This window comes from Dipodomys ordii, unplaced genomic scaffold (genome assembly GCF_000151885.1).
Source record: "Dipodomys ordii isolate 6190 unplaced genomic scaffold, Dord_2.0 Scaffold18, whole genome shotgun sequence".
NCBI lineage: Eukaryota > Metazoa > Chordata > Mammalia > Rodentia > Heteromyidae > Dipodomys > Dipodomys ordii.
In genome coordinates, this window is record NW_012267234.1 from 7,602,087 (window position 1) to 7,622,283 (window position 20,197).

The 20,197-nt window shown below is 47.3% G+C and overlaps 3 protein-coding genes across 3 annotated transcripts in view; all 3 read right to left on the reverse strand.

Annotated features, from left to right (window-relative positions):
- The window catches only part of Gfod2 (glucose-fructose oxidoreductase domain containing 2), a 33,503-nt gene extending 26,000 nt beyond the window's left edge, over positions 1–7,503 (reverse strand). The window contains exon 1 of the mRNA XM_013012613.1: positions 7,325–7,503. The gene's annotated coding sequence lies outside the window, so the exon portion shown is untranslated. The remainder of the gene's footprint in view (positions 1–7,324) is intronic.
- A 3,854-nt stretch (positions 7,504–11,357) lies between these two features.
- Positions 11,358–11,699, reverse strand: LOC105983075 (protein S100-A10-like). The gene has a single exon (XM_013012824.1). The coding sequence runs from the start codon at positions 11,658–11,660 to the stop codon at positions 11,373–11,375; it is 288 nt and encodes a 95-aa protein (XP_012868278.1). The 5' UTR covers positions 11,661–11,699; the 3' UTR covers positions 11,358–11,372.
- A 2,904-nt stretch (positions 11,700–14,603) lies between these two features.
- Ranbp10 (RAN binding protein 10) overlaps positions 14,604–20,197 on the reverse strand; it is a 51,830-nt gene continuing 46,236 nt past the window's right edge. The window contains exons 8-14 of the mRNA XM_013013026.1: positions 19,993–20,101; positions 19,742–19,890; positions 19,346–19,550; positions 18,509–18,630; positions 17,903–18,048; positions 17,269–17,380; positions 14,604–16,912 (exon numbers count right to left, since the gene is read on the reverse strand). Of these exons, the coding sequence (XP_012868480.1) occupies positions 16,782–16,912; positions 17,269–17,380; positions 17,903–18,048; positions 18,509–18,630; positions 19,346–19,550; positions 19,742–19,890; positions 19,993–20,101 (974 nt within the window). The 3' untranslated portion in view covers positions 14,604–16,781. The remainder of the gene's footprint in view (positions 16,913–17,268; positions 17,381–17,902; positions 18,049–18,508; positions 18,631–19,345; positions 19,551–19,741; positions 19,891–19,992; positions 20,102–20,197) is intronic.

The following is a 20,197-nucleotide window of genomic DNA, read 5'->3' on the forward strand; positions in this document are numbered from 1 at the left end:
AAGGAAGGAAATAAGGAAGGAAGGAAGGGAGGGAGGGAGGGAGGGAGGGAGAAAAGGAGGGAGGGAGAAAGGGAGGGGGGAGGGGAGAGCTATAAGCACCACAGAAACTATAAGGGTCAAAATCTTTCAACAAGCCCAAAGAAAATAGAAGTCTTAGAAAACAGTATCTGTATAATGAATTTATACACAGTTTGGTTCACTGACAGATGAGATACGAATACAGCTTGCCTGGTCACTGCCATCGTTTTCTCTATCTACACACCAATCTTTCTCTGTCTGTCTTGTCTTTTTATCTCTCTGTCTGTCTGTCTTGTCTCTTTGCCTCTCTTTCTCTCTGGGTCTTAGGGATCAAACCCAATTGAAGGGGCTGGGAGTTGGCTCAGTGGTAGAGCGCTTGCCTTGCATGCATGAGGCCCTGGGTTCAATTCCTCAGCACCACATAAGTAAAAAGAAAAAAGCCAGAAGTGGTGCTGTGGCTCAAGTGGTAGAGTGCTAGCCTTGAGCTGAAGAGCTGAGGGACAGCGCCCAGGCCCAGAGTTCAGGCCTCACGACCAGCCCCCCCCCAAAAAAAGAAAAAAGAAACCCAATTGAACCCAGGGACTCATGCATGTGAGGCAAGCACTCTCCCACTTGAGCCACACCTCCAGCCATTTTTGCTCTAGGTGTTTTTCAGATAGGATCTTGCTTTTTGCCTGGCCATCTCTGAACCAAGTAGCAAAAAAGTTGGACAAGAGGTGTGTTTTGGACTGAGAAGGTGGCTCAATGGTAGAATGCTTGCCTCACATGCTTGAGGCCCTGGGTTCCATTCCTCAGCACCACATAAACAGAAAAAGTCAAAAGTGGCACTGTGGCTCAAGTGGTAAAGTGCTAGTCTTGAGCTGAAGAGCTGAGGGACAGTGCCCAGGCCCAGAGTTCAAGCCCCACAAATGACAAAAAAAAAAAAAGAGGTGTGGGTCAAGTGGTAGAGCCAGCTGAGCAAACAAGAGTTCAAACACCAGTACTGCCATTGAGAGAGGGATAGATGGGCACCAGTGGTTCATGCCTGTAATCCTTGCTACTCATGGGCGCTGAGCTCTGAGAATCGAGGTTTGAAACTGGGCAGTAAAGTCTGTGAGACTCTTTTTTTTTTTTTTTTTGATTGGTGGTGGGGCTTGAACTCTGGGCTTGGGTGCTGTCCTGCGCTCTTCAGCTCAAGGTGAGCACTCTACCACTTCAGCCACAGCGCCACTTCCTGTGAGACTCTTATCTCTTAATTAATCACACACACACACACACACATACACACACACACTGCCATAAGTAGAGCTGTGGCTCAAGTGGTAGAGCACTAACTTTGAGCAAAAAAGCTCAAGGACAATGTTCAGGGCCCTGAGTGCAAGCCCCAGGACAGCACAAAGGGGGAAGGAGTTATAAAGGAAAAAGACGTTGAGAGCTGACAGTTTGGGAAAAACATCCTAACAGTTATACCACAAAGGAAGCATGCACTCAGTATTCAGTCCCCATCTCAAACTCTCACTGTAAAAGACAGGAAAACATGACAGAAGTAGCTCTTGCACATTGCAAGAGTATTTTATCACTGGTTACCTAGAGAACAAAGGTACTACTTGAATTCTTTAAGAGCAGGAACTCTACTAGTGTATTTAATATTTATTTTCTAAGTGTTTTTCATCAAGAGATAGAAATTTTGTCATTTTCTTTGTCTTGGTTTGATGAGATGGCCTTTCAGTGGTTGTATTTCTGACCAAATGTCCAATTTATGAGTTAGAAATATAAGGAAGTCTTGCAATTTTGTTTTTCACAGTATCTCTTACAGTGGAGGACTAAACTCAGAACACTGCACTTGTTAGGCAGCAGCTCTACGAGAGCCATACCCCTAGCCCTTTACGCTTTATCTTTCAAGTAGGATCTCCTTTCCTTGTCCAGGTTAGCCTGGACTACGATCCTCCTATGTTACACCTCCTATGCCAATGGGATGATAGGTACATGTCACCATATCCAGCTTTTTTTGTGGAGGGATCTTGCTGTTTTGCCTAGGCTGCCCTTGAACTGTGATCCTCTCAATCTCTGTCTCTTGAATAGCTACAATTATAGGCCTGAGCCACCACATGACAGCATCTCTTAACTTTTGTGACTTGAAGGCTTAGTTCTAGAATCTTTCATTTCCACTCTTAAAAACGTACCTAAATTTTTAAGTGATTAGGCTTTTAGACTCCCAAAAGAAGGATTTTTTTATTTTATTTTTGTTGGTTGTAGGGCTTGAACTCAGAGCCTGGGCGCTATCTCTCAGCTCTTCAGCTCAAGACAAGTGCTCTACCACTTGAGCCATTGCGCCACTTCCGGTTTTCTGGTGGTTTATTGCAGATAAGAATCTCACAGACTTTTTCTGCCCAGGCTGGCTTTGAACTGCAATCTTCAGATCTCAGCCTCCTGAGTAGCTAGGATTACAGGCGTGAGCCACTGGTACCCTGCAAAAAGGAGTGTGTGGGGGCTGGGAAGGTGGCTCAGTGGTAGAGCGCTTGCCTTGCATGCTCAAGGCCCTGGGTTCGATTCCTCAGCACCACATAAGCAAAAAAAGAAAAAAGCCGGAAGTGGCGCTGTGGCTCAAGTGGTAGAGCGCTAGCCTTGAGCTGAAGAGCTGAGGGACAGCGCCCAGGCCCAGAGTTCAGGCCCCACGACCGGACCCAAAAAAAAAAAAAAAAAAAAGGAGTGTGTGTGTGTGTGTGTGTGTGTGCTGGGGATTGAACGCAGGGCCTTACATACTAAACATTCTATCATCTTCAGCCCTGAGGTTTTGCCTTTTATGTTTACTAATGCAAAACTGCTACTTTTGCATGCAAGAGAAGTAATACCTCTTTATTATACTGCATACAAATTCTCAAAAATACCAAACTCTCCAATTTGATATTTTTCCTCAATGTTTTCCAACTCCAATTGTGTATCTATCCTAAAATCAGACTCCTACTGGAAATTTCCTAGAGAAACTTTTCATGCAGGAGAAAGGCATTTTTCCTATGTCTAAGTTAGTGGAGTTGTTTGATTCTAGTGTTTTCTGAACACCAACCTCTGTATCTCAACTTCTTATATCAGATTATACTGCATGCTCACTTCATTCTTCTTTCTAGTCAAATTAGAAAATCATTTCAGTGAAAGGAGATCTTGTTAACATTTACTAGTTTAGCTAATAAACTCCACTCATGGTTAGCTTGCCAAACACTGTTGATTACTTTATTGCAGGTCAGACGTGATAACTGTCCTTAGTTGCTCCCAAAATGGAGTGGATGCTAAGTTATTATTGGTCAACGTTTTGTTGTCATAGTAATTTAGAGATACTGTGAGAGTCCTCCATAAATCCACTCTTCTCTGAAAACAAGTGCCTTTCTGATTGTAGAGCTTGAAAAATGCACCCAAATCTATGAGGTACACTGCAGCCACATTTGAAGAGGACATTTTCCAACAGCTACTCTAGAAAATACTTGGGGTGCCTTTTTTTGTTTTGGTCGCTCGTGGGGCTTGAACTTTATTTAGGCTTGAGCACTGTCCCTGCACTCTTCAGCTCAAAGCAAGCACTCTACCGCTTGAGCCACAGCTCCACTTCCCGTTTTCTAGTGGTTTATTGGAGACAAGAGTCTCTCGGAGGGCTGGGAAGGTGGCTCAGTGGTAGAATGCTTGCCTTGCATGCATGAGGCCCTGGGTTCGATTCCTCGACACCATATAAGCAAAAAGAAAAAACCCAGAAGTGGCGCTGTGGCTCAAGTGGTAGAGCGCTAGCCTTGAGCTGAAGAGCTGAGGGGCAGTGCCCAGACCCAGTTCAGGCCCCATCACTGACCCCCCCCCAAAAAAAGAGTCTCTCAGAGTTTCCTGCCCAGGCTGGCTTTGAACTTTGGTCCTCAGATCTCAGCCTCCTGAGTAGCTAAGATTACAGGCGTGAGTCACCGGTGCCCGGCTTTTGGGGTGACTTTTAAAATGTGCTACCACTTCCTATCTAGTGTAGCAGAGGGTGACTGCTCCTTCCACCTTATCTTGATTTTGGCAGCTTGGTCTTACTTCCACCTGGACCAATACTAAAGCAACAGTGGTTTAGATTATTAACCTTTCCTGACAGAACTTGATTGACAGTACTGATTTTCTGATAATGCTTCAATATATCTTGTTGTTGTTGGTCATGGGGCAGGAACTCTGGGCCTGGGCGCTGTCCCTCAGCTCTTCATCTCAAGGCTAGCACTCTACCACTTGAGCCACAGCACCACTTCCGGCTTTTTCTGCTTATGTGGTGCAGAGGAATCGAACCCAGGGCCTCATGCATGCAAGGCAAGCACTCTACCTCTGGGCCACCTTCCCAGTCCCTTCAATGTATCTCTTGAGGTACCTATGTAAAATTCCACACATATCAGAAAAGTAAAAAGAAATGCAGTCACTATATCCATCAATACAGTATCACTTATCAATTTAAGACAAAGCTTTCTTTTTTTTTTTTTTTGGTCCTGCTATTGCTACGCTCTTCAGCTCAAGGTGAGCCCTCTACCACTTGAGCCACAGTGCCACTTTCGGTTTTCTAGTGGTTTATCAGACATAAGAGTCTCATGAACTTCCTGCCTGGGCTGGCTTTGAACCATGTTCCTCAGACTTCAGCCTCCTGAGTAGCTAGGATCATAGGCATGAGCCATTGGTGCCAGCCGAGACAAAGCTTTCTCAAACTTGATTTGACCTATTAACAAATTTTTAGTATAGCTTACTACTCTGAGCAAGAAAACATGCTGTAAATATTCACTGAATATTAGTTTTTTAGTTTTTTCAAGCTACGCACAGTAGCCTATAATCATAGGTATTCAGGAGGCTGAGATTTGAGGATTGAGGTGCAAAGATAGCCAAGCAGATAAGTCCAAGAGACTATAAATTTCAATTACCCAGGAAAAAAAAAAAAGAGAGAAGTAAGTAGGGATGTGGCTCAAGTGGTAGAGGGCCAGCCTTGAGCAAAAATGCCAAGCAAGAGACCTCAAGTTCAAGCCCTAGTACACACACACACACACACACACACACTCACACACACACACACACACACACACACACACACACACACAAATTAAACTACCAACAAATTGACTTTGATTAGTAGAATCAGGAAGTAAAAAAACCATTTCTATGGTATTGGTGTTTGAATTCAAGGTCTCACATGTCTAGTCAGGCACCCTACCACTGAAGTCCTGACTCCAGTCCTAAGATTTAGGGACTTTATTTTAAAAAAAAAAAAAAAAAAAAGTTACATTTCTCTCCCACAGATTGCAAATTTTTAAGCTATTATTTGAGGTGTGGGCTTTATTCTTTTCTTTTCTTGCCAGACCTGGGACTTGAACTCAGGGCATGGGCACTGTCCCTAAGCTTCTTTTGCTCAAGGCTAGTGCTCTACCACTTGAGCCACCACACCACTTCCAGCTTTCTCTGTGTATGTGGTACTGAGGAGTTGAACCTAGGGCTTCATACATGCTAGGCAAGCACTCTACCACTAAGCCACATTCCCAGCCTATAGGCTTTCTTCTTTCACTACTCATTTCTAAAATTACTATTAAAATCATATATCTGAATTTTCTTTTTCTTCCTTTTCAAATTTTTGAGACAGGACCTTGCTATGTAGCTCAGGCTCACCTTAGCCTTCTAAGTACTGGAATTACAGGCATGCAATACCAGCTGGAATTTTCTTTGTAAATAACAAGTAAATAATAGAGTAAAGCAAGATCAATCATCGCATAGAAACAGTGGGACAATCAGGTAAGCAATGAACGCTTTATAACAATCTTCATCTGTAAAATGGTCACTTTCCAACCAGAACTACCTGGCCTAAACAGATTGTCTAAGTTCCCAGCCTGAAGGCAGTAATATTTTTAGGTTGTCAAAAATGAACATCTGAAACCCTTTTTGTTCTCTGATATAGCTTCTCAGAAGGAATCTAGCCATGCTTAGGATACACTGTATACATGTGTGAAGATACCAAAAACAAACCACCTCACCTTGTACAACTGATTATGCTAATTAAAAAATTAAAGTCTGGGGCTCATGCCTGTAATCCTAGCTACTCAGCAAGCTGAGGATTGAGGTTCAAAGACTGCCTGGACAGGAAAGTCTGTCCACCACCAAAAAAAGCCAGAAGTAGAGCTCAAGTGATAGAGCACCAGCCTTGTGAGATAAAGCTAAGGAATAGTGCCCATGACCCTGAGTTCAAGCTTCAGTACCAGCACATATGTGTGCACATATGCATGTATACACACACATTATTCCCTTCACCTGAAGGATCATACACAAGAATCTTCCTCTGGGGGCTGGGAAGGTGGCTCAGTGGTAAAGTGCTTGCCTTGCATGCATGAGGCCCTGGGTTCCATTCCTCAGCACCACATAAGCAAAAAGAAAAAAAAAAGCAAAAAAAAAAAAAAAAAGAATCTTCCTCTGGAGGCCTTAATACACTATAAATCACAAAGTCATGACAAGGCTATGCCTTAAGCATGACACTGTGAGAACAATGAACAAAAATACAATGGTTTATAAATTTCTGGGTGTCGATCCTATGTAGTTTTTAACTTTTCAATTCCAGTCCTGTTTTATAAATTGTGTTCCAATTTGGAACATAGACTTTTCATCCTATCATTCACAAACCCTCATGTCCCCTACCTTCATTTCCCTCTCCATTCAAATGGGATAAGCCGTGAATAGGAATCCTTTATTTCACCTTTTGTCTCCATAAGTCCATCTGCTTCTTCCTTGAGCTTTAAAGGTAGGCCAGGGCCACTGGCAACGTGGCCAAAGGGCATTCGGGACTGGCAGAGACAACCTAACCCTTCTGGGATGTCCCTTCTTCAACTTGTCACTTTAACACCTGTTCCTTAAATAAATATTTACCCTCTGAAAGTCCTAGCTCATTCTGAAAGAGGATGGACCAGCTAGCCCACGAGCCCTTTGTCTCGGGCTTCCACCCCTCACATCCTCATTCACAAAGGGCCCTTCCTCACACAGGTAGGAGGGTCTGCTGGGCCCAGGACGGCGGAGCCTAGGTTTCCGCATCTGTATTACAGACGGGATGGGGTTCTGTTCAAGGACCTCCAAGATCCCAAATTCCAGAAGCAAACGCACCGTATCTACTTCTGGGCTGGGGAGAACGATTCCCGAGGCGACCCTGGTACTCACGGCGCATGCTGGCAATTTAGCACAGGCCCCTTCCAGCCTGGCTTTTAGTCTCCACGCCTCCGACCTCGGGCACCGGCGGAGGCCCGGCTGGCGCCCGCTCGCGGCAGCGCCATGCCCTCCTTCACCCTCACCCGCCGCTGCGGCCGCCTCTCACCTGGCACGCTGGCATCGCCCGTCCAGCGCCGCACTGGAGACCATGGGTCCGGACAGGTCTCAGACGCCACCCGCCCGTCTTGAAAGAGGCTGGTGGGTGGGGATGCGCGGGGACCAGATTTTTTGCGCGCTGACACCGGGAACACGCCGCCTGGTTTCTAAGGAACACAGGGCTCTGGGAGGGAGGGGCGGGACGGCGGGAGGACGGCGCATGCTCTGTGAGGGGGGTGGATCCGCCAGGGGCGGGGCCAGCGCTAGGAGCTGCGCATGCTCCCCCATTGGAGGCGGGGCTTAAAGTCGCTGGGCTGCGGGGTCCGGGTCCTCGGCTTCCCGCGGAGGACGTGGTGGGGGGCGAACCGACCCAGCCTTGGCTCACCAATTGGCGTCAAGGCTGAGATGGGCACTTGAGAACTGTGGTCGATTTGAGTTTTCCGGTAATGAAGACAAGTCTTGTTTAGACAACGACCTATCTTTGTAAAAGGCCAGGTCCGGGTTTGGTGTACTGATTACTAGTGTATTCTCTGGTGCCTGTCTGGACGACTCGAAATCTGTATGTTATTTGACTGTTCCTTAAATGTCAGTTTTCTAAACTATGACTTCAGTGCCCTTACTGTGTTCTCCCAAAGAAATATATTTAGTAACAAAGCAGCCCTTGGGCTCAGCAGTGCTAGCTTAGGCCTTGTTGTGAAACTGGCTCTGTAGGAATTGTGATTGGAGGTTACAACTGCCTGGAAAGTCTCTGCCCCTGCTTGTCTGACTGTCTAATGACCCATAGTCTCCCACGCATCTGCATCAGGTAGGGCCTCTCAGCTATCATTCCACAGCAGCCAGTGATGACAAGAACATGCCAGATGACCTGAGGCAGTTATGCCTGTGATCTGCTGACCAGCTGTAGAACTGCACCTGCTTTGAGCTTGAGACAGGAGTTGCTTTCAGTCTGAACTTGAGAGGTATGTTTGTCTGTCTGTCTGTCTCTCTCTCTCCCTCTCACCTGGGCTGTGTCCCCGAGCTGCTTTTTGCGCAAGGCTAGCACTCTACCACTTGAGCCACAGTACCGCTTCTGGCTTTTTCTATGTACGTGGTACTGAGGAATAGAACCCAGGGCTTCATGTATGCTAGGCAAGCACACAAGCACTTTACCACTGAGCCACATTCCAGCTCTTGTTTCTTAATGTTTAAGGACATTTGTACTATATGTAGAAATCAAACCCATCCCTCTATGACTCCTTCCTCCCCACTTCCTAGAATAAGTTCAACAGGGTACACATTTTATTTTTTTTGTAGGTTGTGGGGCTTGAACTCTGGGCCTAGGCACTATCCCTCAGCTCTTTTTTTTTTTTTTTTGTCGGTCGTAGAGCTTGAACTCTGGGCCTGGGCGCTGTCCCTCAGCTCTTCAGCTCAAGGCGAGCACTCTACCACTTGAGCTACAGTGCCACTTCTGGTTTTCTGGTGGTTTTGGAGATAGGAGTCTCATGGTCTCTCCTGCCCGGGCTGGCTTTGAACCGCGATCCTCAGATCTCAGCCTCCTGAGTAGCTAGGATTACAGGCGTGAGCCACCAGTGCCCGGCTATCCCTCAGCTGTTAAATTCAAGGCTAGCTGGGTGCTGGTGGCTCACGCCAATAATCCTAGCTACTTAGGAGGCTGAGATCTTAGGATCACAGTTCAAACCCAACCCAGCCGGGGCAGGAAAGTCTGTAAGACTCTCATCTCCAGGGCTGGGAAGGTGGCTCAGTGGTAGAGCGCTTGCCTTGCATGCCTGAGGCCCTAGGTTTGATTCCTCAGCACCACATAAGCAAAAAGAAAAAAGCCGGAAGTGGCGCTGTGGCCCAAGTGATAGAGCACTAGCCTTGAGCTGAAGAGCGAGGGGCAGCACCCAGGCCCAGAGTTCAGGCCCCACGACCGGCCCCCCCCCCAAAAAAAAGACTCTCATCTCCAATAAACCACTCAGAAAACCAGAAGTGGTGCTGTGGCTCAAGTGGTAGAGCTCTCGCCTTAAGATGAAGAGCTGAGGGACAGGGCTCAGACCCAGAATTCAAGCCCCACGACCAACAACAACAAAAAATAAAAAAAGTAAAATAAAAAAAATTGAAGACTAGCGCTCTACCACTTGAACCACAGAGCCACTTCCGGTTTTCTGGTGGTTTACTGGAGATAAGAGTCTCGTGGACTTTTCCGGCCCCAGGGTGTGGCTCTGGGCCTAAATCCTCAGATCTCAGGCTCCTGAGTAGCTAGGATTACTGGCGTGAGCCACTGGCACCCGGCTTACATTGTTCTTTTGTCTCACAGGTATATAAAATGATTCAACTTGGACCCCATACCTTCTCTTTTCCCCCAGCAGCCGGGCACTGGTGGCTCAGGCCTGTAATCCCCACCCTCCCCCACCCCCCCCCCCAAAAAAAAAAGCAGAGTCAGTGTGCTGTGTTTAATAACTTCTGGTCATTGTCAACACTTCCAAATCAGGATTTCTCAGAAGCAGCCATATTGACATTTGGGATCTGATCATTCTTTTTTGAGGCATGGGTAGAGAAAACACTACCGGATATTTAGCATCATCACTGTGGCCTTGAAATGCCGGCAGCAACTCCAACCTCAGCTATGATTATCAAGGATATCTCTGATTGCCCAATGTTCCTTGACAGGGTCAAAGGCAAAATGATTCCACTAGTCTGGAGGAAATGAGCCTATTCCAGGACTACTGTGCTTAATCTTATACCCTACTCTTTTTTTTTTCTTTTTAGCATTTTATGCACAAATGTTTATTTCTCAATTAAACATTCCCTTTAAACACAAGGAATGAGTTCTAAATCTTCATAAAGATGAATTAAAAATGAAATCTCTCCAGTATAGCGTGTGTAATCACTGAGTTCTTGGTCACTACTGTTTACTGTTTAACATCAAAAATAAAGACAGGTTATTTAAAAATCATGCTTCTGGATTTCTAGTTCTTCCTCTATGATACCTTACTCTTTACACTAGTTCTCAAGAGATTTGTAAGGGGTAAAGTGACTACAGATCAGAAGTAGAACACTATAGGTATAAGGTCCTTGGTTCAAATCCCAGGACTGGAGAAAAAAAGTTCTGTAAGATGCTACTAAGTGAAATTCTGTAGTAATGAAAGTTTAGAAAAATCAGTGTAGTTAAGCAACACATTAACACAGGATGTTCAGAATTTTCAAATAGCTAGTGATGTTTACTATAAACATCCAAGACATAGTTTTCCTGATTTACAGGTCTCTTTGAGATATGATCCTACATGCTGTCCTTCAACAAACATCTCTACCCCAGTAACTTTTAGCTACCATCTGCTGCTTTCTTTTTCTTTTCTTTTTTGGCCAGCCCTGGGGCTTGAACTCAGGACCTGGCATTGTCCCTAATCTCTTCAAGGCTAGCACTCTATCATTTGAGGCACACTCCCACTTCCAGCCTTCTCTGCTTATGTGGTGCTGAGGAATTGAACCCAGGGCTTCATGCACTCTACCACTAAGCCACATTCCCAGCCCCACCTGCTTCTTCTGTGTATCATTTTGTGCCATCATTATGCATCCTGTCACTCACTCCAACCAAAGCCTGTTTGCTTTGTCTCTTCTCTCACCTCCTTCAGTATTGTCACATTCCTTGAGCCAAAATTTTTTTTGAATAAAAAAAAAGACTTTCTTTGGCATTTAATTAACGTTCCGTTCTCTGCTTATCAAATGGGAGTTGGATGCTATTTGTACTTTTTCCTAAAGGTCCTCATCTGTCATAAAATCTTTTGTGGGTAGACCGGCTGGGAAGGTGGCTCAGTGGTAGAGCGCTTGCCTTGCATGCATGAGGCCCTGGGTTTGATTCCTCAGCACCATGTAAGCCGAAAAAAAAAAAAGCAGGAAGTGGCGCTGTGGCTCAAATGGTAGAGTGCTTGCCTTGAACTGAAGAGCTGAGGGACAGCGCCCAGGCCCAGAGTTCAGGCCCCACAACCGGACCCAAAACAAAAAACAAAATCTTTTGTGGGTAGATCCCTTACATGACCCTTCAGAACTCTTATGCAGTGGGCAGAAATAAGTGCTGGATTCTATCTATTCTTTCCCTTCTGCTTCATGTGTACTACGAAGTAGTCATTGCATGCAATGGTGAGGCCTGCAATTAGTGAAAAGAAGCTCTGGAAGCCCACTTTGCCATCTCGGCACTGATCCAGGTCCTTCATTATTTTGTCCACAACCAGAGGATCTTTTTGGTTTTCCAAAAACTCCTTATCCATGAGTACTCTCAGGTCTTCCTTTACTAAGTAGCCTTTATCCCCTGCATATCTGTGAAATATAAACATGATGGTTTCCATGGCGTGTTCCATTTGAGATGGCATTTTGGCAAGGTCTGTTGAAATCTTATCCCCCCGGGGGGCGCGGCACCCCAAAATGTTTTTCTTATTTAACTTGCCTTATTATTTGTGGCCTACTATAGTAGCACCCTACTACTTAGTTTTTTTTTTTTGTCTTTTCTTTTTTGGTACTGGGGATCGAACCCAGGACGTTGCGCTTGCTAGGCAAGCGCTTTGCCACTGAGCTACATCCCAGCCCCCTACTACTTAGTTTGCATCCAATCTGTTTCTAGTCTCACCTTTGGGTAGACACCAGCACAATGGACTTTTATCTCTCCTATGCACAAAAACTTTTTTTTTTGTCTGTTGTGGGGCTTGAACTCAGGGCCTTGCTGTTGTCCCTGAGCTTTTTGCTCAAGGTCAACCCTCCACCACGGTAAGCCACAGCACCACTTCCAGTTTTCTGGAGATAAGAGTCTCATAGACTTTCCTTCCTACCTGGGCTGGCTTTAAACCATGATCTTCAGATCTCAGCCCCCTAAGTAGCTAGGATTGCAGGCATGAGCCATCAGTGCCTGGCTAAATCCTTGGTTTTATGTGGCCAGGAGGGGCAGAATTAGTCATACCAGAGAACATCATGAAGAAAGAATGCTCACATGTATTTTGTTTCTAAGTTCCAAGTACCTCTCAATGCTTGAATCATCCCTTACCTCCACAGGATAGACAAATAAGCTACATTGAAAGGATGGGAAACAAACTGAGAGAGGTCTTTTTCATTCTTTTCCTTCAGTGCTGAGGATTGAACTCAGGGCCTAATACCTTACCATTGAGCTACATCTCAACCAAGAGGTCACCTAGCTAACGCCCAGATTGGTGTAACACACACACACACACACGCACACGCACGCGCACACACGCACACGCACACACACACACACACACACACACGAGAAGAGAAAAAAACTGCCAAACATAACTTTTTCTTGTCCTAAACAATAGGATAACTATTTACAAAGCATTTTTCAGGTACTGGGAATAATAGAGATAACGGTATATAAAAGGATGTCTGTAGGTATATAGAAGCATACTATTTTGTATATAAGGGACTTGAACATGGGAGGAGGTTTCCTGGAACCATTTCCCTGGAGACACTGAGAAATAACTACATTCTTAAAAATCTTACTTTTATGGGAAATTCTGTGGCTCACCTTTTTGAGGCTGAATTTGCTGTTTTCCTTGTCTAATATGAAAGCTGTTTCAAGGAACAGAACTGTAGCTGCAGTGCCTATCCAATTTGGGCTCTTGCAAACACGGAAGTTTCAAAGGTACTTAAGAGGCACCAGGGCCTGAGCACTCTAGAGCCGAGTTGAGGGCCTGATTTCTCTGGAATGGGATGTGTCAACACAAAGCACACCAACCTCCAAGAAGGCTTGAAACAGAGACGAGACAGTCATGACTGCTCATGGATGTGTATTTTAATAAAAATAATTCTGTCAAAATACAACAGGAGTTTTTCTCATCTCAAGTACAATTTTAATAGGATGTTTTGTGTTAGAATTCTCTCGACCCTCCCAAACCCTTAAGTTGCATGCTAATGCCAGATACCAACTAGCGAGGACAAAGGCAGAAGCAGTGTGCCCAATGTGAAGGATGTCTGTTTCAGCTGTAGTTAATAATGGGAGGAAATCTTTTGCAAGGGAGCGGGGTACTTGGGCAGCCAGAAACCACCATCTGGCCATTGGTCCAGGTGCCTGGCGGTCAAGTAGGGCTCTGGTGTCCAGCTGCCACACTATGTGCATACCTGAGTTGTGAGCAACCAAAGGAACCTTTCAGCTCCAACAGTCCTCTGTCTCAACTTCTTTGTGCTTGCTTAAGGGCTGGGAAGGTGCTGGGTGGCTAGGTAGTCCCCACTCCACGTGTAGTATCCCTGTTCTGATGGCCTACACACAGCCTCAGACCCATGTGGGTAGGGATTGGGAGTTTTGACTTTCTTTGAGTGGTCTGCCAGTTTCTACTCTTGAGAGAGCAACTATCTGGTGCCACAGGCAAGGTGAGTAGGGAAGGCTGCACCCCTAGGTCTGGATAACTGAACAGTGCCAGGTCTTCCTCCTGCCCCCATAGATTAGGTCCAGCCTTTCACCAGAGCTGTTCTGAGGTGCTCTCAGGGCTCCTGAAGCTGATAGGCTGATCGGTCTGGGTGTGCATAAGGGGCTCCTCTACCTGCAGGTGGGCCTGGACTATCAGCAAAGACAGCCAGCTCAAGCAGCTTGGTTTTGACCTCTCCATGGCTTGTGGGGGCAAAGGCTTATGTCCCAAAGGTGAGTTATCCAACTGGGACAGGGAGCCCCTCCAGAGAGGAACAGAGTAAACAACTTGAATTCAGCTGAAACAGTGAGATAAGGCACAGAAAACGGGGAGGTGGCATGGGTACTGAGTGCAAGCCAACCCTATGCAGCACACAGCTGTCCCGAGCCCTCCAGGGCCCTTTCTTAGCTACTCCACAACTCAAGTCAAGGCATCTAGCCCCATCCCTGACACACTCATGAAGGTACCAGTACCAGGCACCACTGGAAGCCATGCCAACCTGACCCCTTTACAGGGCTCATATGTTATTTTGCCTCAGGACTAGGAATAAGGTTAGTCCTTATTTTGCCTGTATGTAGCTACTAATTTGCTGTGTGACTTCAGACAAGTCATTTATTCTCCTGGATCCCTTATTTGTAAGAGATTATTGGAGATGTTGTTTAAACTCCTGTAATTGCAAATGCCTCTGGATTTACCTCTCAATCCTGCTAGGCTTTGTGTATGTGTGTGGAGGTGGGGGTGGGGGGGCACATAATCCTGGAACTTGAACTCAAGACCTGGGTGCTGTTCCCGAGCTTTTTTGCTCAAGGCTAGCACTACCACTTGAGCCATACCTCCAATTTGGGGTGGTTTTTTTTTTTGGTGGTGGTGGTGTGAGGGTTAATTGTAGATAAGTCTCATGGACTTTCCTGCCCAGGCTGGCTTCAAACCTTGATCCTCAGATTTTAGCCTTTAAGTAGCTAGGATTATAGGTGTGAACCTTCAGCACCTGACTCAGGCTGATTATTTTGTGTGTGTGTGTGTGGGTAACTGGAGTTTAAACACAGGACCTCATTACGTGAGCCGTACCTCCAGCCCCCCAGGCTGACCATTTTAACAGCCTGATGTTTCCAATCTCTGAGACTGCAGCTTGTTTTTCCACAATGAATTTCCCATCTCCTGATGGGTCATGATTTATGGACTGACAGATGGAGCCCTGGCAAGGATTAAGAAAGAGAAATAGCCTATAGGATGATCCTCCAAGACAAAACTCTGGAAGATCTCTGCCAGAGTCCTGGTTTCTCATCAGCAGCTGATTCACCTAAATTGTTTGGTTTTTGTCCAGCTGTGGGCTTGGTAGGGAGGAAGTATCTTAGGCCTTACCAGGCACTCCCATGTCCACTTACAGAGCAGATGCTCAACCAGCCCAGGTCCAGAAATTCTAAGTTCAACTTCTGGCTTTGCATGGCTGACCCTAATCATTATAGAACTACTTGTGGGCTGTCCTCCACACTGTGAAGCAGGTATGGTAATCCCAGCCCCTCCAGGTGCTCCTCTGTGTAGGACTCTCCTTGTTTCTCCTCCTGGACAGCCAGTCTTCTCCACAGATGGCCACTCAAGTCCTGGCAGCATCTCAGCCCTTCCAGTGGTAGCAGGACTTTTGCCTAACAGCTGGAAAGGATCATCTGAAACAACTGGTAAGACATTTGTAAAGCTCATGGGGGGGTGGGGGGGTGGCGTGGCGGCGGTCCCTTCCTCTTCCCTACAATGGCTTGGGCCAATCTGCAAACAGTAGCCTGGCACAGCTGCAGAAAACCAGGTACACAGTCAAGTTACATCTACTCCAGGGACCAGCATCTGCTTCCATGAGGTACCATCATCAATCCCATCAGAGCTGTGCAGCGACTGTTAAAAGACCCAAGCAGGAAGAGAGCAGTCCCTGTCCTCAAGAGCCTCTCTCCTGGGAATGAGTGCTCCTCCTAGCGGCTGGCACTCAGCAGCTCTTGGTCTGAAGGCAGGTAGTTTTCAGGAAATCAATCGAGAAGAAATGAATTATTTGGCCACCTTAATAACAAGTGAAGGCAGGACATTGAGAAGAGAAGAGGAACAAGGCAGGCAGTGAGAGGCAGGGTAGAGTGGTAGACAGTGTGCTGGCCAAGGACCCTCTGCTTCCTTGCTTTGCTGTATGGCCCTGGGCCAATTTAGCACTTCTTTGGATTTCTGGCCTTGCAGCTCTCTGCTTAGTCCAACTCTCAGGGACCTAGGAACACTCATACTTAGGGATATCCAATATCTCCTGAGATGCTGCAAAGCAACTTAGCCTGATCCTGCCTACCAAGTCCCCTGCCCTACCCCAAATGTCAATGCAATTTCTCTGTGTGGCAGCTGGGCCTGTGGCTCAACAAAGAGGGAGCCTAAAATAAATCACTTTGCTGAGGTGACAGAGATGATATTTTTTTTTAATGAGTTGGATTAAAATAAAAACACATAGTGTCTGGACAGCCTCACCCAAGAGGTGCTGGACCACTAATGCTACGATAAATACTGTGTCTCTCTCTCTCTTTTTTTAATATATATATATTTATATATATATATAATCTCATTTATTTTTTTTCCTTTTTTTACTTATGAAAATAATAAGCTATCACCAACCTGGATAGGTTTTATCACTAAATTAGCAGAAACCAGCTCAGCACAAATTCTCCCGAGATAAACACTGGTGGCTCAGTCAGGAGGAAAAAAGATTAAAAAACCCCAACCCCTCCTCAAAATAAAAGCTCCTTTAAAAGAGAAGGCGCTACATGAGTAACCAGCCAATACTGTGTCACAGGCCTCTGCACATAAAGGGAAAAGAGAGTAAGGAAAAGAGAGAGGGAGCAAGAGGAGGAAAGAAAGAGGGAAGGAAGGAAGGAAGGAAGGAAGGAAGGAAGGAAGGAAGGAAGGAAAAGAGGGAGGGAGGGAAGATGGGCAGGCAGGCTGGGCAGGAGGAATGGACTCTTTCCATGGCTTCCAGGTCCCTGTGCCAGGTGCATATGGAGGGCAGGGCTGCTCCAGCCTGGGAGCCGAAGGAGGGCCAGGTGGGCCAGCCAGTAGTATGGTCAGCTAGTGCAAGTAGTCATCAACTCTGGCAAAGGAGCAAGATCCCAGGCCCGCTCGGGCCATGAGCCGTAGACATTCAGATGCCTGGCCCAGGGCGAGCATCAGAGGAGGCTGCTTTGGCAGGTTCTGAGACTCTGTGGAGGAGATATAGGGATCAGTTACTGCCCTAATCAGGGTTTGGAGCCAGGTCTAAGTTCCTTATAGGTGGAATGGGGAAATAGAATTCTTGTGAGTATCCTAGCCACCAGGCCACGGCCCTGTAGGCTCTGTACCTGACAGCAACCTGAGGACCTTGGCTTTCTCTTATGGTCATAATCTAGCAGCAAACTCAGTTGGGAAAGGTCAGGATTTAGGCTTGGCCTGGAAACTCAGAAACCCTGTGAGTCATCAGAGATGGTCTGGGCCAATCTCACTGTTCTTTGCAGGGAGAGCAAGGAGGGGCCTCTTAGACACTCATGTGTCAGTATCTGCTTTGGTTAGATGTACTCACCTAAAATGGCGCTGTTGAGAGCAGCGCATACAGGTTCCCTCTGGATGGGGTCAAGCTGCTGGCCAACTGGGCAGCTCCAGGGATCTGAGTATGCCAGTAGGCTGAAGGCATCCTAAGGAACAAAGCACCCTTAAGAGGTGGCACATATTAAACGTACTCTATGCCTCTAGAGGGGACAGAACATAATGCCTAGGGATAGAACAACACACCTGGCTGTAGGCTGCAGGGTTGCACCCTTACTAGACCACAGACGCCCACTTTCCACTAAAGATCTGACACAGCCAGGTGCAGGTGGCTCATGCCTATAATCCTAGTTACTCAGGAGGTTGAGATCTGAGGAGTTCAAAGCCAACCCAAGCAGGAAAGTCCATGAGACTCTTATCTCCAATTAACCACCAGAAAACCAGAAGTGTCGCTGTGGCTCAAGTGGTAGAGTGCTTGCCTGGAGCTAAAGAGCTCAGGGACAGTGCCCAGGCCCACAGTTCAAGCCCCATGAACAACAACAACAACAAAAAAGACCTGATAGAGCCCACTCCGCCCTATTGCTGCTGCCCCTGGATATGCCAAAGCCATCTGGTCCCCAGAATCAAGTGAGGTCCTGCTCATTGTGTTGAGGGCCTGACTCATTCTATACCTGTAACATTTCTGTGTGGGCCAAATTCTTGCCATACTCTCGGCCCAGCTGCTCACTTAGTGCTTGCAACTCACGGCCAAACAGGATGATCCTCTCTGTGGCAGCCTGGTTGCCCCCGCAGAGCTGCCGTCGTGGATGTCCATCATCTGTACCCAGAGGCCAGCAGAGAACACAATAGGAAGAAAGAGAAGAGAAAGTTAGGAAGACGTAAGAAGCTGTAACTTCTGGCAGACAAGGGCTCAGAGAATAAGGGGAGCAGCCAGAGCACAGGTGCTTTCAAGTGTACCTAGCACACAGGCCAGGGGTCAGACAGGACCTGGAAGCTGCTCTCTTCCCACCCTGCACAGATGTACAGTGCTCATCAAATTCTCTCCAGCCTCAAACATAGGGCTTCTGGTTTCTTGGCAGCAGGCCTGAGTCTTACTACACATTTGAAGCTACTTCAGGAACACGTCCATGAATGGCTAAGAAAGGAGTAGACCTAGTCTGACTAGAGCTTCTAAAGCTGCTTAACGCTTCCATCCCAGTCCCTTCAGAGGCACGGTGTATTGCCCTCTCAGCAGCCATCAATCAGGCGGGTCATGCTGGGGCACAGCCCTTACTTACCCATGCTAGACTCATCTGTCTGCAGGTCCTCATGTTTGTAGGCACCATTGACAATGCGTGTGGACATGGTTTCCAGCATGCCATTGGGATAATGTTCTGCTTCCATCTCCATTTCGCTATCACTGTGAAGAAATGAAGTGAGAATGGGGAATTGGCCAAGGGGATGTTGTTGGAACAGCCTGGCTGGGCCTCTATTTAGTCTTTAGCTATGGTGACTGCAGATAAACAGGGGCTGCCAGGAGCATGAAAGAAAAGACCAAGCTTCCCAGGCTCCAAGGGACTTGGCACCTACTACAGCTATCTCCAGAGGATTGTCACCTGGTTCCCATTCTTCTACAGTTGCTCCTGTGATTTTTTTCTTCCTGGCTCTCCTGTGAGCTGACATGTCTCTTCTACATATCCCTGTTATTCCTAATGACTAAGTACCATGGGCCTCTTGGGCATCTCTGTGGCCTTGGTTGAGAGCCAAATTCAGAAAACTTAGAACATGCAGAGAACCTATACAAGCCACCTGGAGCTGTAGTTTGCAGCTCAGATCCCCTGTCTGCAGACTGGTTGCTCAGGAGCCAGATCCTATAATAGCTCCTTCATAAAATACCATAGCAGGGCCAGCCTCTTTGGAAGCCAAGTCCCCGTAGAGGAAACCACAGTCAGGCAGGGTCAGCACCTCCAAAGAAAGCCAGGGCCAAGAAAATTGACCACAGCTAGCACTTCAGGCATAGACCTATGATAGAGGTAGAAGTGAAGTGCAGGGGACAGCACTTGAAGGACAGACTGCAGTGGACCCAACAGGTGCAGAGCAGAAGCAGAGTGGAGGAAGCGTAGCAAGACAGGCACCTGGTCTCCTGGTTACTGGTACTGCTGTGGGGCTGGGACTTGGTAGAGTCTGTTGAGTTGGACTCGGAGTAATTGACGGAGGACGGGGAGGAGGAGGACGAGGAGGACGAGGACGAGGAGGAGGAGCTGGGTGCGGGGTATTTACTGTGGTTCTGTTTGCTCTTGGTGGATGCGACGCCATTGCTGCAGCTGGGACTGTCTGCTCCTAGAAGCCGGGGATGGTCAGAGGAGGAGGGGCAGCTTGCCATCAAGCGGGACCCAGGGGTTGCCACAGTGGTCCCTTTCCCTTCCCCCCAATCCAGCAGCCGGCCCTGAGCCCACTGTAGGGAAGGGCATGTAGGGTGGCCATTCTTCTCCACACCAGCTCTTCCCAGAGCCCTCTGGGGAGTGGCTGACCTGTGTTATGCATGTGGGAACTACTGGGGCCATGTCGGGGGCTGAGGCTGGGGGAGCCAGGATAGCTGTCTTGGGACTTGGGGCTTCGGGAGCTCAAGCTGCGGACCTCACTGTCGGTGCCATTCACCATCTCCACAAATTGTCGGCACCTGTGGAGGGAGCAGAGCAGCGAAGCTCTGGGCCTGGCCTGGGATATAGGTTCCTGCCACCAGCAGAGGGGCTGGGCTGTGGGACTGACAAACCCAACTTACTTGAGCATGAAGAGCAGGTTAGGGTTGTGCTCCAGCAGCCCAGGGTAGAAGTGCTGGGTTGTCTCAATGGCTTCACCCACCCGGCCCTCCAGCACCAGCTTCTGGATCTCTGCAGAGAGCAAAAACAGCCATAAGTGAGGACCATAGATCTTCTTCATAGCCAGATATATATGGGACATGGCAAGCCACAGGGTAGAAGCCAGCC